A 16,893-nucleotide genomic window follows, 5' to 3' on the forward strand; every position below is an offset into this window, starting at 1 on the left:
CAAGCTGCTCGGGCGCAGGTTATTGCTTACAGTTCTATGCTTCTGCCAACATTTGGGGATGAGAAGACAGCCAGGTGTCTCACACGTGAACATCTGCTCTAGCGACTTGACCTGCTGCCCAGTGTCCAGCTGAGAGTGAGGTGGCCCCTCCCAGGCCTCGAGCTGCCCCTGGGCGGGACTGTTCAGGAGTTATGCCCTTCCTCCGGGTCTCTGGCACTGACAGCACAGGGTGGGCACAGAAGACACTCCCCTCCCTGAGTTCAAAGAACCCACTGTGACCCAGCTCTGAGCCAGGCCGTCTTGAGATCCCTGGGGGATCCGGCTGCACGTCTCACACGGCTGCTCATGCAGCCGTGTTCTCCCCGCCCTCCGGCCCTTGGGGGACGCCTCCATGAAGGAAGCAGGGCCTGGGCCCTGTGGTCACTGACCCCTGCCTCCCACTGTGGCCATGGCTAGACAAAGGCATCCCACTGGGCCCCCACCCGGAACTCATTTACACATTGAATGCCAGCATGTTGTGGGCCTACTGTGTGCTTGGTGCTGGGGACTCAGCAGCACAGGCGCTCCTTTTCCCAACAGCCTCCTCACCTGTGGGCCAGGCACATCGTCCCGCGTTGATACATGCTCTGAGGGGACAGCCGTGTCCACCCCCTTCCTCAGTTTCTCCCGGGGGCACTAGAGGTCGAGTTGGTTAACAGGCCTCGAGGATCATCTGTGATTTCCTTTAGTCCTTTCCCTCGTGAGCATGACTAATCACAGAGTTGACCGTCTCCCTCCCGTGAAGTCCTCAACGGGCACAGACGGGGAGTCTCGAGGCCTCACCAGGAGGAGGCCTGGCTGTTTGCCAGAGGTGCTCCGTTCTCACGCCCTTTGAAGTCTCAGGCGGGCTGGGTGGGGGTGGGGGAGGCATGTCCATCTTAAAGGCCTCATCTATGGAGCTGGAAATACTACCAGCCCTGAAGTGTGACAACACAGAAGCCGGGGACAAGGCTACACCCCCGCAGACTCTTGGTTGGTGCCCCCCATGTGGAAGGTGGTCCAGAAGCGGGTCCTTGGGGTGGGCAGCTGCAGTGCGAGTCCTGGGGCCACCCCCACTGGCCGTGGCACCACCCGCGGCCCCAGGACCCTTCGTTCCCTCTGGAGTTCTGAAGCTGGGACGGGGTGTGGTTCCATCCTGCGCCTGGGTCCCCTGGGGTTTGGGTTTTCTTTTCATCTTCTACCTGAGGAGGTGGGGGAGGGGTGCACTCGGGCCAGAAGCAGATGCATGCGTCCCAGCTGTCGCCCTGCGGAAACTTGGCCCGTGTCCACCAAAAGTCGGGACGAGAAGACGCAGCAAGTATGGGGAGATGGGAGGTCTGTGCGTGGTGGACCGCTGCACACACCTTGCAGGGGTGTCTGAGCGCCGAGCAGAGAGAAGCACACTCAGAACTCCAGAGCAGGCAGAGCTGTCGGTCAGGGAGTGGCCCCGGGGCGGGGGGTGGGGGGTGGGGGGTGGGGGCGCCCATGAGTACTCCTGCCCAGTTCATGTTTTACTGACTGATCTGGCTGTGTGGAGGTTGGGGCACCCACTCACCTGCACTTTTATAACGTGTGTACTTGTTACGTATGATGTACTTCAATAAAAAGCACAAACCAAAGTGGGGAAAAGAACTTCGTATGTTGTGTGCTGCAGACGTAAGGGGTGATTGTAAGTGGGTACGAGTGTGTGGTCACACGTGTGGGCATGTTGGCACTGCCATCGGAGGCCACCCGGCTTGAACAACAATGTCCAGATACACTCACAACACTGAGGCCGCCCTCCCATTTCCCTCCTGCACCCCCCCCCCCCCCAACAAGCCACTTAACGTTCTTGTTGCTCCGGGTTTTCTCTCCCTGCAGCAAATGGTTCTCTTCCCCCTCCCTCTCCGCCCTTTGGAGGAGAGATGGCTTTGGTGAGAAAGCGCCAGGAGCACTCTGGGGCGAGGTGCCCACAGGCTGCTCTGGGCTGCCTGGTGGCACTCGTGCAGTGCACCACGTGGCTGCAGACAAAGATCTGCCCTTGAAGTGGTTTCTTCTGCAGAGGAAATGGGGGCTTGCCCTCCCTCACTGCAGGATAAGGCAGAGCAATGATGTGATCACCCGGATGTGCCCAGGATGCCCTCTGGCAGGTCTCAGTGAAGGAGGTGGGGGTTCTTAGGGGCAGGGGCCACCCTTAGCATCTAACACGGGGTTGCGGGTTAGGGTTCAGGCTGGGGGTGGGCAACAGCCGATGACTGTTCCCAAGGTAGCGTGGCGTCAGGGGGGTGTCAGGGAACAGATGGCTCCAAGAAGGGGGTGGTGTTTGCAGTGCGTCTGGAGGAGGGTTAGAAGTCTCGGGGCAGATTTAGAGGAGACCCCTGTCCCCGCGCCACACGCAACCACGGATGCCGGGAGCAGAGCCAGGCTGGGAACACAGGTGACAGGGGAGATGGCCAGCTGAGCCCTGGCGTCCAGGGCCCTTGGAGTGAGGACAGCCCTGGGTGCCATTTGTGTTGCCTGGAAGCAGCCTGGGGTACCACGGATGCTCTGGCCGTGCGTCCAGGGTGCACGGCCATCACGTGGCCACCCTCAGGAGGAGGGGCTCCAGGACCTTGAAGAGCTGGAGAAAGGCTTCATTCTTTCTGGGACCTCGGCCCACCCCGGGCCTGGGGAAGCAGGAGGCCTGGCCGGCCACGAGGCAGCAAGAGGCATAGAAAAATGTATGGCTGGACCTGAGCGACTGCACCTCCACAGAAGAGGTGGGGAGGTGGGCCGAGGGTCCAGAGGATGGGTACAAGGCAGCTTGGGGTCCTGGCTGAGAAGTGACCACCTGGTGGGAGGCTGGGTCTTTCCAGATGGATCATGCCTGAGCTGACATTTGTCCAGACAGGGAGAGGGTGGATGTGAGGGCGGCCCCCGGGGGATCGAGGAACCCTGCTGGCGGCACCATGCGCTGAGCAGGACGCCGGAGAGCAAGGAGCCGTTCCTGTTCCCTGGTGTGAATATGTTCATGCAGGGCACCCAGAGGAGGCTGCTGGGCTCCCTCAACTCCAGCTCCGCAGCCACCCCTCACCTCGGGCTGGCTGCCAACCACACAGGGCCCCGGTGCCTGGAGGTGTCCGTTCCCGACGGGCTCTTTCTCAGCCTGGGGCTGCTGAGCGTGCTGGAGAACGTGCTGGTGGTGGCTGCCATTGCCAAGAACCGCAACCTGCACTCGCCCATGTACTCCTTCATCTGTTGCCTGGCTGTGTCCGACCTGCTGGTGAGCCTGAGCAACGTGCTGGAGAAGGCGTTCATCCTGCTGCTGGAGGCGGGCGCCCTGGCCACCCGGGCTGCTGTGGTGCAGCAGCTGGACGACCTCATCGACGTGCTCATCTGTGGCGCTATGGTCTCGAGCCTCTGCTTCCTGGGTGCCATTGCTGTGGACCGCTACATCTCCATCTTCTATGCGCTGCGATACCACAGCATCGTCACACTGCCCCGGGCATGGCGGGCCATCTCAGCTATCTGGGTGGCCAGTGTCCTTTCCAGCACGCTCTTCATCGCCTACTACAATCACACAGCCGTCCTGCTTTGTCTTACCAGCTTCTTTGTAGCCATGTTGGTGCTCATGGCTGTGCTGTACGTCCACATGCTTGCCCGGGCATGCCAGCACGCCCGGGGCATCGCCCGGCTCCATAAGAGGCGGCGTCCCGTCCACCAGGGCTTTGGCCTCAAGGGCGCCGCCACGCTCACCATCCTGCTGGGTGTTTTCTTTCTCTGCTGGGGCCCCTTCTTTCTGCACCTCTCACTCATGGTCCTCTGCCCTCAACACCCCATCTGTGGCTGCGTCTTCAAGAACTTCAACCTCTTCCTCACCCTCATCATCTGCAACTCCATCGTTGACCCCCTCATCTACGCCTTCCGCAGCCAGGAGCTCCGAAAGACGCTCCAAGAGGTACTGCTGTGCTCATGGTGAGGCTGCAGGCTCAAGGCCAGGGTGCTGGGCAGAGGGAGGTGGTGATGTCCTATGACCTGATTCCTCTGTGACCGGGGCAGTCACTTGCCAAAGAGGACAGATGAGATGATCTTTGGAGGTGTGGATGCATGGACCCTCTGGGGCCAGAGAAAGGAATAAGCACAGATATCCAGGAGCTGCTGTGGAGATTGGAGGTGGTGGGGCTGCAGGCACGAGAGGTGGGACCTGGGCCCCTGGACGGAGACTCTGCCCACGCCTGGAGCACTCCACCTCCACCCAGGCACCAGGCAAGGACATTCACCTTTGCTGCCAAGTCTATGGATTTGTGTCCCTGTCTGTTGGGATGTGAAGTCTCTGTGTTGGTCAAATGACAAGTGCTGCTCCCCCGGGAAGGCCTCAGGAAAAGGGACTTTGTGCCCAGCACGACCTGGCTTCACAGGTCTGCTTCAGGAAGAAGTGAGTGAGCTGCTGTTTCAGGCAGAGGGACCATGTCTGCAGCAGCTGTAGTGGAGGGTGGGGCTGATCTAAGGCTCAGTGGGGACCAAAGAGCACAGCGGGGAGGGGGAGCGGGGGTGGGCGTGGGGGTGGGGGGGCGTCTGTGTGCTCTGTACGCATCCGGCAGCCAGCGACCGCCGGTGCCTGCTCAGGCCAAGGCAGAGGTTGTTGGCCTGAATCCGTGCCGGCCCAGGGTCTCCGGGCTGGGAAGTGGCCTGGTAATCAGTGCTGATAAATGTTCTGCTTGGTGCAGCCACATCCCCATTAGTCTCGCCCCTTTCCAGAAACTGCTTGGGAGGGGAGGAGGAGGGGAGGAGGAGGGGGGAGGGGCAACGGTGGGGTTGAGGGTGACGGACAGGGTGAAGTGAATCCCAGAGACCAGCCAGAAGCCACAGCCGGCCTGCCTAGGTGAAGAAGCCACAGCCCTGGGGCGCCTGAGCGGCTCAGTCAGTTAAGCATCCGACTCCTGATTTCGGCGCAGTTCATGATCTCACTCTTCGTGGGACGGAGCCCTGCGCTGGGCTCCACGCTGACAGCACAGCACCTGCTTGGGATTCTCCCTCCCTCTCTCTCTGGCCCTTCCCTACTCATGCTCGCGCTCTCTCTCTCTCTCTCTCTCTCCCCCTCTCTGTCTGTCTCAAAATAAATAAATAAGCTTAAAATAAAGAAAGAAAGAAAGCCATAGCCCCAAAGGACCCAGGGTGCCTGAGGCCCCGCCCAAGAGGAGAGTTGGGAGGGGCAGTCACACCCTCTGTGGGCCTGGGGCCTGGTTTTCTTTTCGTGATGCAAACCCCAGCTCAGAGCAACTGGAGCCACCCGTTACCTCCATGGTGACAAGACGCGACACTGTCCAGGCTGTCCTCCCCTGTGGCAGAAGCTGGACCCCCGTGACCCGTATGTGACCTCAGCCTGAGCACATCCTCTCTCAGCCCAGTCATGCTACCCCCCCTCCGTGTCTGTTCTGAAGTACGTGGAGGGGCCCGCGGTGTAGAGTGGGCTGGGGGTTGGGGTCGGCTCTCCCCCAGCACTGCCCTTCTGGAAGGGGGGTTAGTCAGCTCTGGGAAGTATGTGAGGCAGGACCTCCCAGAATGGAGTAAGTCTGTCCAGGGACTGTCCAAGTCCACATCCCGAAGGGGCGGCCATCTGGGACGAACCGTGCTACCTGCTGCTGGAAACCCTTGGGTCCCCTCCCTGTTGCAATCCTGGGTTTCTCACTGAAGAACCCACCTGGTTTCCTCTACACACACTGGGCATACAGTCGGCCCCTTCCTCATGCAGTTTCGGTGGAGGCCAAAGTGTCGGTTTCAGCCTCTTCAAAGGCAGGTCTAGCGATGCTGAGGTCTCCGCAGCCGCTGGCCAGCCTCCCCCAGCTCTGTCTCAGCCAGGCCCCACCCCTGCTGGCAGCTTCAGCCCAGACTGCCGGCCTCAAGGCCAGGAGCTGGTTCCCGGCAGGGCCAGCCTTTGCTGGGAGACGGGATGGTGAGTCAGCTTTGAACCTGGCACCAGAGCGTTCTGGGGATGGAGGGAGAGCTGGCCTGGCCTGATGCATCGCGCAGGGAGGCAGGGCATGTGGGTAATGGGTCCTGGCCAGCAGGATGCTGCAAAGCTTCTCCTTTTCTCAGACGGGGAGGTGCAGCCAGCTCCGGGGAAGAGCCAAACGCTCACCAAGGACCCCCTGAATGGGGGGGGGGGGGGAGTCAGGGAGAGGCTCCAGGCAGCCGGAAGCCAACCACAGAAAGCCACATCATGGACATGTTGTGGGGGAGGGGTGTCTCTGGAGAACAAAAGACCCATTTCTAGGCTAGCCACACTGGAGACGAGAGAGCTTCAGGAGAGGAGAGGGGCTTGTGCACGGCCACACCCAGTGGGTGCACAGGCACCCCGCAGGCCTGCTCAGCCGACTGCCTGAGGAAGCTTTGTGCACTGTGACTGAGACCCTGGAAGATTTTCTCACTGAAATATGAGAAGGACCTTATTGTAAGATGGTTTCAGCACGTCTGACCCCAGGAGAGTATGAAGCCGGTGGCATATGTACGTGTAATACAGCGTCTGTATTGCACGTCTGCTCTATACTCTTCTTTTCTGACCAGTGGACCCTCTCCCAGTTTTCCCCCCCGAAACCCCCCTCTCTGCCTTATGCACACCCCATCTCACTGCATAACCCCCACCACCATGTTGTGTTGGCCTCACCTGGACCAAGAGTCCAAGGGTACAAGTGACATCAGGCGGTGAACGGAAGCCGCTGCCGCCACCCCCAGCCTGCCAGTCCCCGCACTGGCTCGTGTCCTTACGACCATTCCGGACACCGACGTGCACGGAGCGGCGGCCGCGTGCCCGGCGCTGTGCCCACGTGCAAGGCCCGTTCGGAACCTCAGGGCAGGGCCCGGGGGAGGGGCGGCAGGACCGCAGCCCCACTGCGGAAGCTGCCATTGTGACCCACGCCCTTCTGACTTGGCGTTTCTGAGCCCTGCCCCATGCTTTCTTCTGGAGGGTTCGGCGTCCCCCACCCCTAAGGGAGCCAGCGCAGCTCAGAGTACCTTGTTTGTCCCTTCCTGCCACAAGACAGGGAGCTGAGAGGGTCCATCTCGGTCTTCTGGGGTGGGACAAGGGGTTGGGTGTGGGGGAGAAAGGCTGGCCCTGCAGCGCCTCGGGGTGGGGCTGCCGCCGCGGCGGGGCCGGAGGGGGCGGCCTGGGCGGGGTCCGAGGGCCGGGCGGGGCCCCTATTGTCCTCCCCGGAGCCCGCCCGCCCCCCCCCCCCCCGCCCCGCGCGCGGCCCCCGCCGCCCCCGACCCGCGCGGCGGCGGGCGGAGCGGTGCTGATGCTGCGGGGCCCGTGCCGCAGTCTGCGGCGGCGCCCCGCCATTGGCCGCGCGGGGACGCGGGGCGGGGCGCGGCGGGCGGGGCGCGGCCTATAAGAGCGGGCGGCGGGGGCGAGCGGCCTTCCGCAGCCAGCCCCGGCCCGAACGCGCGTGTCCCGCCGCCGCCCGCCGCCCGCACCGAGCATGAGGGAGATCGTGCACATCCAGGCCGGCCAGTGCGGCAACCAGATCGGGGCCAAGGTGAGGAGGCGCGCCGCTCCCCGTACCCCAAGCCGCCCCCCCGGGCTCCGGGCCCTGAGACCGGCGCGCGACCCGCGTCCCCACCCCGAGCCGGGCCCCGCGTCGCACTCGCCCCTGCGAGGCCGAGAACAAAGGGACGAACCCGGCCCCGCGGAGGGTCCCTGCCCGGCCGCCTGCACCCCGCCTGCCCCCCGCCCCTGCCCGGGCACCTCTGGCCCGCGGAGCACAGCGCGAGTCAGCGGCCGAGCGCCCCCCGCCGCGGCCGCAGCCCGCGGGGACTGTCTGGGCGTGGCCCTCTGCTGCGGGGTCCCCACTCAGCCTGGAGCGAGACGGATGGGGCGGGCAGGCTTGGGTGGGGGGTCCCTTTCGAAGCCTAACAATTCTGCCTGCCGTGCCCCAAATGCCCCCCAGCAACAGGATGTCCTCCCAGAGGCCAGGCCACCCCCTTGTCCCCAAACTCCCTCTTACAGCCCTCAGCTTCCTGACCCCACCCTGTTCCTTTGTTGGGGGAAGGGCTGGTCACAAACTCGGGGTGACCTTGGTCCAGGACGGGGCTCTCCCTCAGCTCATCCCGACCTGGTCAGAGCCCCCGGCGGAGCTGGACAGCGCCCACCCAGGAACCGCAAAGTCTGGGGGTAGGACCCGGGAACAAAGCCGGGCTCGCGGGATGGAGAGCCGCCTCACTGCCCGGCCCCTCCCTCCATTGTTAGCCCACCTCACAGATGTCGAGACTGAGGGCAAACGAGGTGGTATAATCCCCGCTGGAACTTAGGAGACAGATGTCACGTCCTGGAGGGTGTCCCTTGCCCAAGGTCACTCAGCAAGTGCGAGACAGAGCCACGCTCCGCAAGCGTCCAGCCCTGGGTTCAGGCTAAGTGGGTGGGGCCTGCTGCCCACTGGGGCACCCCGAGAACAAAACGGGGCAACGGGAGTGGCTTTGTCAGCACCAAGGACAGGGACTTGGGGTGGGAACGGTGTAGGGCGGCGTTCCCAAAGGAGGCTGTGGGAGGCGACCGGTCTTGGAGGGGAAGGGGCCTAGGAAAAAGGTTCCTCTGGAGGCTGTTGCCATGGAAACCAGGCAAGAACAAAAAGCTAATTACAACAGGGCTGGGGCAGCCTCGTGGCTGACATGTAAATTGCAACTTCTCTAGGGTGGAGGCGACAGGGATGGGGTGGAGGGTGGAACCAGGGGGACTCCCTAATCACCCGAGGAGACAGCTGTGTCTGCCCCAGGAAGGGGGTCGGGGGAGGGGAGGCCCGGGGGATGACGGCCTCAAATCAAATCTGGGCTCCTGGGGCAGTCACTGACAGCTGCCCTGGCCAGGTGGGAGGGGCCGAGGGCTTATTAATGTGGTCACACGGGCCAGGCCTGCCCCGAACATCTGCTCCTGGGGGGGGGGGGTCAAGGGTCACTGGGGGGAGCGAGGGCAGCCCCGGGTCCTGCCTGAGCCTGGGTGTGTAGTGATCCAGTTATGCACCCCTCCCTTCTATGACCAGGACAGACATGTATCAGGCAAAGGCAAGTCCACACGAGGGGTGTTGCTGAGGTGGGGGGCGGGGGGGGGTGCCCAGCCAGGAGGGCAGGGGTGGGAGGGAGAAATGCAGAGGCAGTAAGTAGCCTGAGTGCCAGACAGTGTCCTCGGCTGAGATTTTTCCTGCTTCTTAGAGGTTGCTTATTACTTTTTATTCCTTTTGGGTTGATTTTCTTACTTTATGTTGTTCTAAAGTTTTTTTCTAACAGTTCAAACCAGAGAGAAATGGGTTTTTTGGGGAGGGGAACTGTTTCTTCCTGTTCCACCGCTGCCTTTCTGTGGTGACCAATGGCAGCAATGGAGCAGTTTCCTGCTGGCCTCCATCTCGGAAAGTCTCCAGAGACCAGGAAAGTGTTCAAAGCCCCCGGGCCAGGCCCCGTGTAGGTAATTTGTTTGCTCAGCAGATGCTGCCCTCTGCCCTGTGGACAGGCAGTTCGTTGGCCGTTTCTGTCCCCTAATCCCGTACTAGTTCGGGGCTCCCTGGGGAGGGGAGAGAGCGGACTTAGCACCTGACAGGTGCTTGCTGGTCCCTGAGTGGTGCTTGACTCAGCCTGGGCCCCTGCGCCAGGGAGGGGCCTGCTGCGGGGCATCTAGGGGGGTCAGGGAGATGGGCCAGGAGGGGACCCACCTGTCCCGAGGGTTTGCTTGAGCGCCGTGCCAGGTGCTTTAGTCTCATCACCTCACAGGTATGGGGTGAGATGGGGCATCGCCCTCCCCCAGGGGTCGCTCCGGGAGGTTGACGCACCCGCCCGGGAGGGACAGGCAGGAAGTCTGAGTCTAGGTCTGCACGGACGCATCTCGACGGGCGGGGACCCGCCGCGTTAATACAACAGGCGATGAGTCTGGGGGCCTCATCCTCCTTCCCTGGGGTGCGGGGCCGCCCAGGAGCCTTTGTCTGCACCCCCTTCTCTCGGCCGCTGGGCGGAGCCTGGGAGGGGCGGGCCCCGGCCCCGGCCCCGGCCGCCAGTGGGGGGAGGGATTTCCGGTTTCCTCGCACCCGCCTCCGCTCCCAGCGCCTCCTAAATGGGTCAGGGTAGCGCCCTCTCTGCTCGAGGCGGGGACAGACTCCGAGGTCCTGAAACGGCCGAATGGCCCCGAGCCGGCCCGGCCTGCCCTCCCTCCGCCCGGGGCTCCCGCGCCCGCCCGGACACCCGAGGGCGGGCGCCGCCAAGGGTCAGCACCGCGGACAGCGCCGCGGGCGCGCTGGGGGAGGGGCCCCGAGGGAGGCGGCGCGGCCCGGACCCTGCGGCCCGCACATCCGGCAGCTTTCTCCACTGCAGTGATGGTCATAGTTACTTATTAATTTAAAAACTGCATTTCGTTATATGTTACATATTTTACTAATAAGATACTTATTTTTTAAAAGATTTTTTAAAAGTTTATTTTGAGAGTGAGAGCACGCAGAGCAGGGGGAGAGAGAATCCCAGGCAGGGTCCACGCTGTCCGCGCAGAGCCTCCCACGGGGCCCACGCTCAGGAGCCTGAAATCCTGAGCCTAAATCCAGAGTCAGACGCTTAACCGACCAAGTCCCCTGCTGTCTCAAGACACTTATTTAAAATCACATTTTATTAGTTTTAACTTCAAAACCAATTATTAATATATTCTTCTAAAAAGTTGAAATGCTGCAGATGAGGCCAAAGTGCCCGCCCCTCATCCATGCCCCACGTTCTGCTCTCCTCTCCAGCCTGTTTCTTGTGCCTGGCATCTGTGTATCTTTGTAGAAAAATATAGCATCTTTTGTGAGGTTTTCTTTTTTACTCTATACATCATTATGTAATACGCCTTTCCCTCAAAGATGCGTCTTGGAGATCGGCTCATATCAGTGATGTTATTTTACAGCACCACACTCTCTCAGAGTATGTTGATTTTTTTAACTTTTATTATTTACTTTTTATTAACTTTTTTATTTTTATTTTTATTTATTATCTGTACATATGGCTTTACAAATTTAAATAGCATGGAGGAGGGGCCTGGGTGGCTCAGTCGGTTAAGTATCTGACGTGGCTCAGGTCACGATCTCATGGTTTGTGAGTTTGAGCCATATATTGGGCTCTGTGCTGACATCTCAGAGTGTAGAGCCTTCTTTGGATTCTGTGTCTCCTCTCTCTGCCCCTCCTCCATTCATGCTCTCTCTCTCTCAAAAATAAATAAACATTTAAAAAAATGTTTTAAATAGCATCTAAGTGGCACCTGGGTGGCTCGGTTGGTTAGGCAGCTGACTCTCGATTTCAGCTCAGGTTATGATCTCAGGATTCCTGAGTTCGAGCCTCACATTAGGCTTCACATGGACCCTGTGGGGCCTGCTTAGGATTCTTTCTCTCCCCCTCCTTCTCTCTGCTGCTCCCCCACTCATTCCCTCTCTCTCTCTAAAAATAAATAAACATGACTTAAAATTAAAAAAAATTAAATAGCACCTAAGACCTTATAACTCAATGAAGACAACATTTGCTGAATGCATCAGGCCTTGTGCTAACCACTTGATGTGGGTACTATTATCATGTCTGCTTTACAGCTGAGAAAACCGAGGTCCCAAGAAGTGGGGGTCACTGGCACACACAGACTGGTGCTGGGATAGATCTGGTTCGTCATCCCCTGGAAGCCCATGCTTCTCATAGATGCATTTTGAACAAATTTCTGTAGATGTGTTGATGGCAGGGTAACTGAATCACTCTCCCCTGAGCCCACACTTGTTTTCTTGAGCCCTTCACGTCTCTACAGGGGCTGTGGGTATCCCTGAAACCAGAGGCCTGGGGTATCTTGGAGCCCTGAGGACCCAGGCCCTGGCTCAGGCTCTCACACAGGCCTTGGACTGAGGATGGCATGGGGATCCAAGCAGTGGTAGGAAGCTATGATCAGGCCCCAAATACCTCAGTGGCTTTTCTGTGTGTTTATTTTTTCTAAATACAAAATTAACACACACAATGGAAAAAGGACAGTTAACAATGACAAAAGGGGGAATAAGTCCAGCCCTTACCCTCGCTGAGGGACGACCTCTGATATAACAGCTTTTCTGGATGAACTGCCATGACTTTCTACGCATTTTATAATAATATTACTGTTCAAAATTATCAGGGTTTTAATTTTTTTTAATGTTTATTTGTTTTTGTGAGAGGGAGAGGGACAGAAAGAGAGGGAGTCAAACAGAATCTGAAGCAGGTTCCAGGCTCTGAGCTGTCAGCACAGAGCCCAATGTGGGGCTCGAACCCATGGACCCCGAGATCATGACCTGAGCTGAAATTAGATGCTTAGCCGACCAAGCCACCCAGCCGTCCCATAATTATCAGGGTTTTAGAAAAATTTTTTTAAGTCTGTCCATGTGTGTCTTTTTAAATTTTTTTTAATGTTTTATTTATTTGTGAGAGAGAGATACAGCGTGAGCAGGGGAGGGTCAGAGAGAGAGGGAGACACAGAATCCGCAACAGGCTCCAGGCTCTGAGCTGTCAGTCAGCACAGAGCCTGACGCGGGGCTCGAACCCACGAACCGCGAGATCATGACCTGAACCGGACGCCTAACCGACTGAGCCACCCGGTGCCCCTAGAAATATTTTCTAAACTAAACTTTTTTTGTTATTTAGATATTAACACATGACAAAGAATTCCAAAAGAACCCAAGGGTATACAGTGAAAAGAACTCTCCCCCAGCCCAGAACCAGACTGTCAGGCACAGATCCCTTGAGCAGTGTGCCTGTTAGAAGCATCTGTATGTAGATGAGTAGCTGCAAATTGGTTTCTAACTGCTTTTTTTCACTGAGCCATCTTCTTGCCAGCACATGACTTACAGGTAGAAGCCTGTTATTTCTTGAGGCCTTCATACCGTTCATCTTCTGAAAGTCACTCCAGCCCTGAAGCGCAAAGGGGAGGGGCCCTGGGAAGTCACACAGCCTGTGACCTACGACCCTCCCTGCATGGGCCCGCTGTGCCCACAACAGCTTGGCAATGCCCTTGGGGTGAGAGCAGAACTCTGAGCAGCTTCCCTCACCCAGGGAGATCAACCCGCTTTATTCCCACAAAGACCGGTTTTCACCATCAGGCCTACGGGGAATGGACGGGGCCCCCAAGGCCCAGACAATCTCCAGAACCTGCCCAGGGTCACAAAGCTGGAAAGAGGTGACCCAACGGAGGGTAGGGCGGAGGGTAGGGCGCAGTGGAGGAAGGGAGCCCTGGGAGTGGGGGCGGGGCCGGTCTTTGAGGTCTTTGAGGACTGGCTGGGTGACCCTCAGGCAAGCCATTCCCCACTTGAGGCCCCTGAGGCTCCTGCTGGCTGAGGCTGGTGGTGTGCTGGCCACTGCCAGGCCCTGTCTCTGGACTTCCTTTGCCCTGACACTGAGGGGCACACACATCCTGGACCCTGTCACTTACTATGGGCAGTTCTTTTTCTTTTTCTTTTTTAAATATTTTTAATGTTTATTTGTTTTTGAGAGAGAGAGACAGTACGAGCAGGAGAAGGGCAGAGAGGGAGGGAGAAAGGGAGACAGAATCCGAAGCGCAGGATCCGGGCTCTGCGCTGTCAGCACAGAGCCCGACGTGGGGCTCGAACCCACGAACCGTGAGAACCTGAGGCAAAGCCAAACGCTTATCCAACTGAGCCACCCAGGTGCCCCTGCTGTGGGCAGTTCTTTATCTTCTCTGTGCCTCAGTTTCTTCACCTGAAAAGAGGAAATAATGAAAACCACCCCAAGAGGGTGTTTGTTACTAACCCTTCCTGGAGAAGCGGGCTGTCCATGGATGCCAGTTAACAAGCCCAGAGCTAGGTCTGGGGGCCTGGGTCTGTGTCAGTTGAGCCAGGAACCACTCTGAGGGCTCCAAGCAGCACCAACATGCAGACAGTGGATGAGCACATTTACTACGACAACTTTCTGACAAATGACAGAGCTTGGGGGCTCTTCTCCAAAGTCACCGAAGGGGGTTAGTGCAAGCTTTAAGTCCAGGCCCCATGATTTATACCCAGGCTGGGTCCACAGGAGGGGAAGGGCCTGGTGGGGGTCACAGGCACCTGCTGACCCTTCCTTTCCCCCCTGCAGTTCTGGGAGGTGATCAGCGATGAACACGGTATAGACCCCAGTGGCAACTATGTGGGAGACTCGGACCTTCAGCTGGAGCGCATCAGCGTCTACTACAACGAGGCCTCTTGTAAGCTCCCACCTTGTCCCATGCGTGGCCTGGGAGGGTCTCAGCGTCTCTGCCCACCTATCAGTTGGTGGGCAGGTGTGTCCTCGGACTCCCAAAACAAAGATGAGGGACCCTGGAAACTGCCATCATAGTGAGACTCAAATATGTGTAATGGTCACATGACATATGCACAGTCCGGTGACGGACAGGGCTGGGCAGGGTCCTAGCGGTCCCTTAGGAGGCCCATGGGAGGGGTCAGAGCAGGGGCTATTTAGCAAGTGGTGTAAAATGATGTCCATAGCGAATTGGAGAGATATTAGCCCGCCCACATGGATGTGGTCCCGGCTGTCTGAGGTGTTGACCGTGACTCCCATTTCACACGTGGTTCCAACCTCTCTGATCCCAGAGAGTCAGCGCTCGTGGTGACAGCACGGCTCTGGCAGGACAGGGCATCAGGAGTCCTTGCCGCTGTGTGACCCACACAACCCACCCCTTTCCCCTCAGCTCATAAGTACGTGCCTCGGGCCATTCTGGTCGACCTTGAGCCTGGAACCATGGATAGTGTCCGGTCTGGGGCCTTTGGGCACCTCTTCAGGCCTGACAACTTCATCTTTGGTAAGTTTTCCCCGCCCCCCCACTCTGATGCAGACCCCATCACAGGCAAAGCCAGATCAGCGAGACGGCAGAGCAAAGTCGTCCCCTAGCAGGACAGAACTGACCTTCCCATTTTGCAATGGGCCCAGAGAAAGGGCTCTGTGTAGAGAATAGAAACCAGTTGTGTATTTCAAGGAGAACAATGTGTAAAACAGAATTAAGCTTGTAAGACTGTTACAGAGCAGGCAGGACAGGCGTCAGTCTCCAGAGGATTCAGGTTCGTAAGAATGCAGCATTGCTGTGATCAAGAGGGCCTCACCCCATTTCTATCTTGCAGAGTTCAACCCCCCAACTGATGGGCACCAATCCACATTCAGACCCAAAGCCGCGAGGGATTCTGGGGTTCTGGAAGCTATAGCTTACGCTTCCAGCACGGCCAGTCAGAGGGTGGGTGGGCTGCAGGGGAGGGCTGATAGGCTCACCCAGGACTCCCTAGGCAGGCAGAGTGAGAGCTGCAACCTTGGGTTCTCGATTCTTGTCTAGAGTCCTTAACACTGGGCACCAGGCAGTGGGGGCCCCAGCATGCAGCATGGCTGAGATGGAGGACCATGGAGGGAGTGTGAGCGGGTGGGCACCCCCACTTCACAGAGGGGAGACAGGCACAGGGCATCCACAGTTGCATTCCGAGACGGCGCTGGGGGTCTGACCAGTCTGTGCCCTCCCCGCCCCCGGCCCCTCCCCCTCCTCACAGGTCAGAGCGGGGCCGGCAACAACTGGGCGAAGGGCCACTACACGGAGGGCGCCGAGCTGGTGGACTCGGTCCTGGACGTGGTGCGGAAGGAGTGCGAGAACTGCGACTGCCTGCAGGGCTTCCAGCTGACGCACTCGCTGGGCGGGGGCACGGGCTCGGGCATGGGCACGCTGCTCATCAGCAAGGTGCGCGAGGAGTACCCTGACCGCATCATGAACACCTTCAGCGTGGTGCCCTCGCCCAAGGTGTCGGACACGGTGGTGGAGCCCTACAACGCCACGCTGTCCATCCACCAGCTGGTGGAGAACACGGACGAGACCTACTGCATCGACAACGAGGCGCTGTACGACATCTGCATCCGCACACTAAAGCTGACCACACCCAACTACGGCGACCTCAACCACCTGGTGTCCGCCACCATGAGCGGCGTCACCACGTCCCTGCGCTTCCCGGGCCAGCTCAACGCCGACCTGCGCAAGCTGGCCGTGAACATGGTGCCCTTCCCCCGCCTGCACTTCTTCATGCCCGGCTTCGCGCCGCTCACTGCCAGGGGCAGCCAGCAGTACCGCGCCCTGACGGTGCCCGAGCTCACCCAGCAGATGTTCGATGCCAAGAACATGATGGCCGCCTGTGACCCCCGCCACGGCCGCTACCTGACAGTGGCCACCGTCTTCCGCGGACGCATGTCCATGAAGGAGGTGGACGAGCAGATGCTGGCCATCCAGAGCAAGAACAGCAGCTACTTCGTCGAGTGGATCCCCAACAACGTGAAGGTAGCCGTGTGCGACATCCCGCCCCGGGGACTTAAGATGTCCTCCACCTTCATCGGCAACAGCACCGCCATCCAGGAGCTGTTCAAGCGCATCTCGGAGCAGTTCACGGCCATGTTCCGGCGCAAGGCCTTCCTGCACTGGTACACGGGCGAGGGCATGGACGAGATGGAGTTCACCGAGGCCGAGAGCAACATGAACGACCTGGTGTCCGAGTACCAGCAGTACCAGGACGCCACGGCCGAGGAGGAGGGCGAGATGTACGAAGACGATGAGGAGGAGTCCGAGGCCCAGGGCCCCAAGTGAAGCTGTGGGCGGCGGGGCTTAGGCTAGGGCCAAGAGCTCCGTCCCTTGAGCCCTGTTGCTACTGACACCACCCCAGGCTTGCCCCCGCCAGCTCTGGTCACCGTACCCGAGGGCTCCCGAGAGTCTGTCCTCCAGTAGTTACGGCATCCCCACCCCGCGCGAGTCCTGTCTTCCCACTATCGGTCACCTCCGTTTTTGTGTCTGCTTTATTGTCAGCTGCAGGCCTGATGTTTTATGGTTTAATGTGTTTTTTTGTTTTTTACTCGTTTGTGTTTATATTTTTGGGGGAAGGGGATACTTAATAAATTTATTGCTGTCAGATA

General features: G+C 59.1%; 2 protein-coding genes across 2 annotated transcripts; both read left to right on the forward strand.

Annotated features, from left to right (window-relative positions):
* The first annotated feature begins 3,001 nt into the window (after positions 1 to 3,001).
* On the forward strand, positions 3,002 to 3,955 carry MC1R (melanocortin 1 receptor). The gene has a single exon (XM_039227832.1). It carries the CDS (start codon positions 3,002 to 3,004, stop codon positions 3,953 to 3,955), a length of 954 nt encoding a protein of 317 aa, XP_039083763.1.
* Positions 3,956 to 7,402: 3,447 nt separating this feature from the next.
* On the forward strand, positions 7,403 to 16,893 carry TUBB3 (tubulin beta 3 class III). Its single transcript, XM_039227820.1, has 4 exons — positions 7,403 to 7,508; positions 14,062 to 14,170; positions 14,654 to 14,764; positions 15,495 to 16,893. Exons 1-4 carry the CDS (start codon positions 7,452 to 7,454, stop codon positions 16,568 to 16,570), a joined length of 1,353 nt encoding a protein of 450 aa, XP_039083751.1. The 5' UTR covers positions 7,403 to 7,451; the 3' UTR covers positions 16,571 to 16,893.

Source organism: Hyaena hyaena, unplaced genomic scaffold (assembly GCF_003009895.1).
Source record: "Hyaena hyaena isolate Hyena2069 unplaced genomic scaffold, ASM300989v1 scaffold_1, whole genome shotgun sequence".
Taxonomy (NCBI): Eukaryota; Metazoa; Chordata; class Mammalia; order Carnivora; family Hyaenidae; genus Hyaena; species Hyaena hyaena.

Coding starts and splice junctions, on each gene's coding strand:
- MC1R (XM_039227832.1), top strand. CDS start 3,002: ATGTTCATGCAGGGCACCCAGAGGAGGCTGCTGGGCTCCCTCAACTCC.
- TUBB3 (XM_039227820.1), top strand. CDS start 7,452: ATGAGGGAGATCGTGCACATCCAGGCCGGCCAGTGCGGCAACCAGATC. Junction 7,509..14,061: donor GCAACCAGATCGGGGCCAAG/GTGAGGAGGCGC, acceptor TCCCCCCTGCAG/TTCTGGGAGGTGATCAGCGA. Junction 14,171..14,653: donor CTACTACAACGAGGCCTCTT/GTAAGCTCCCAC, acceptor CTTTCCCCTCAG/CTCATAAGTACGTGCCTCGG.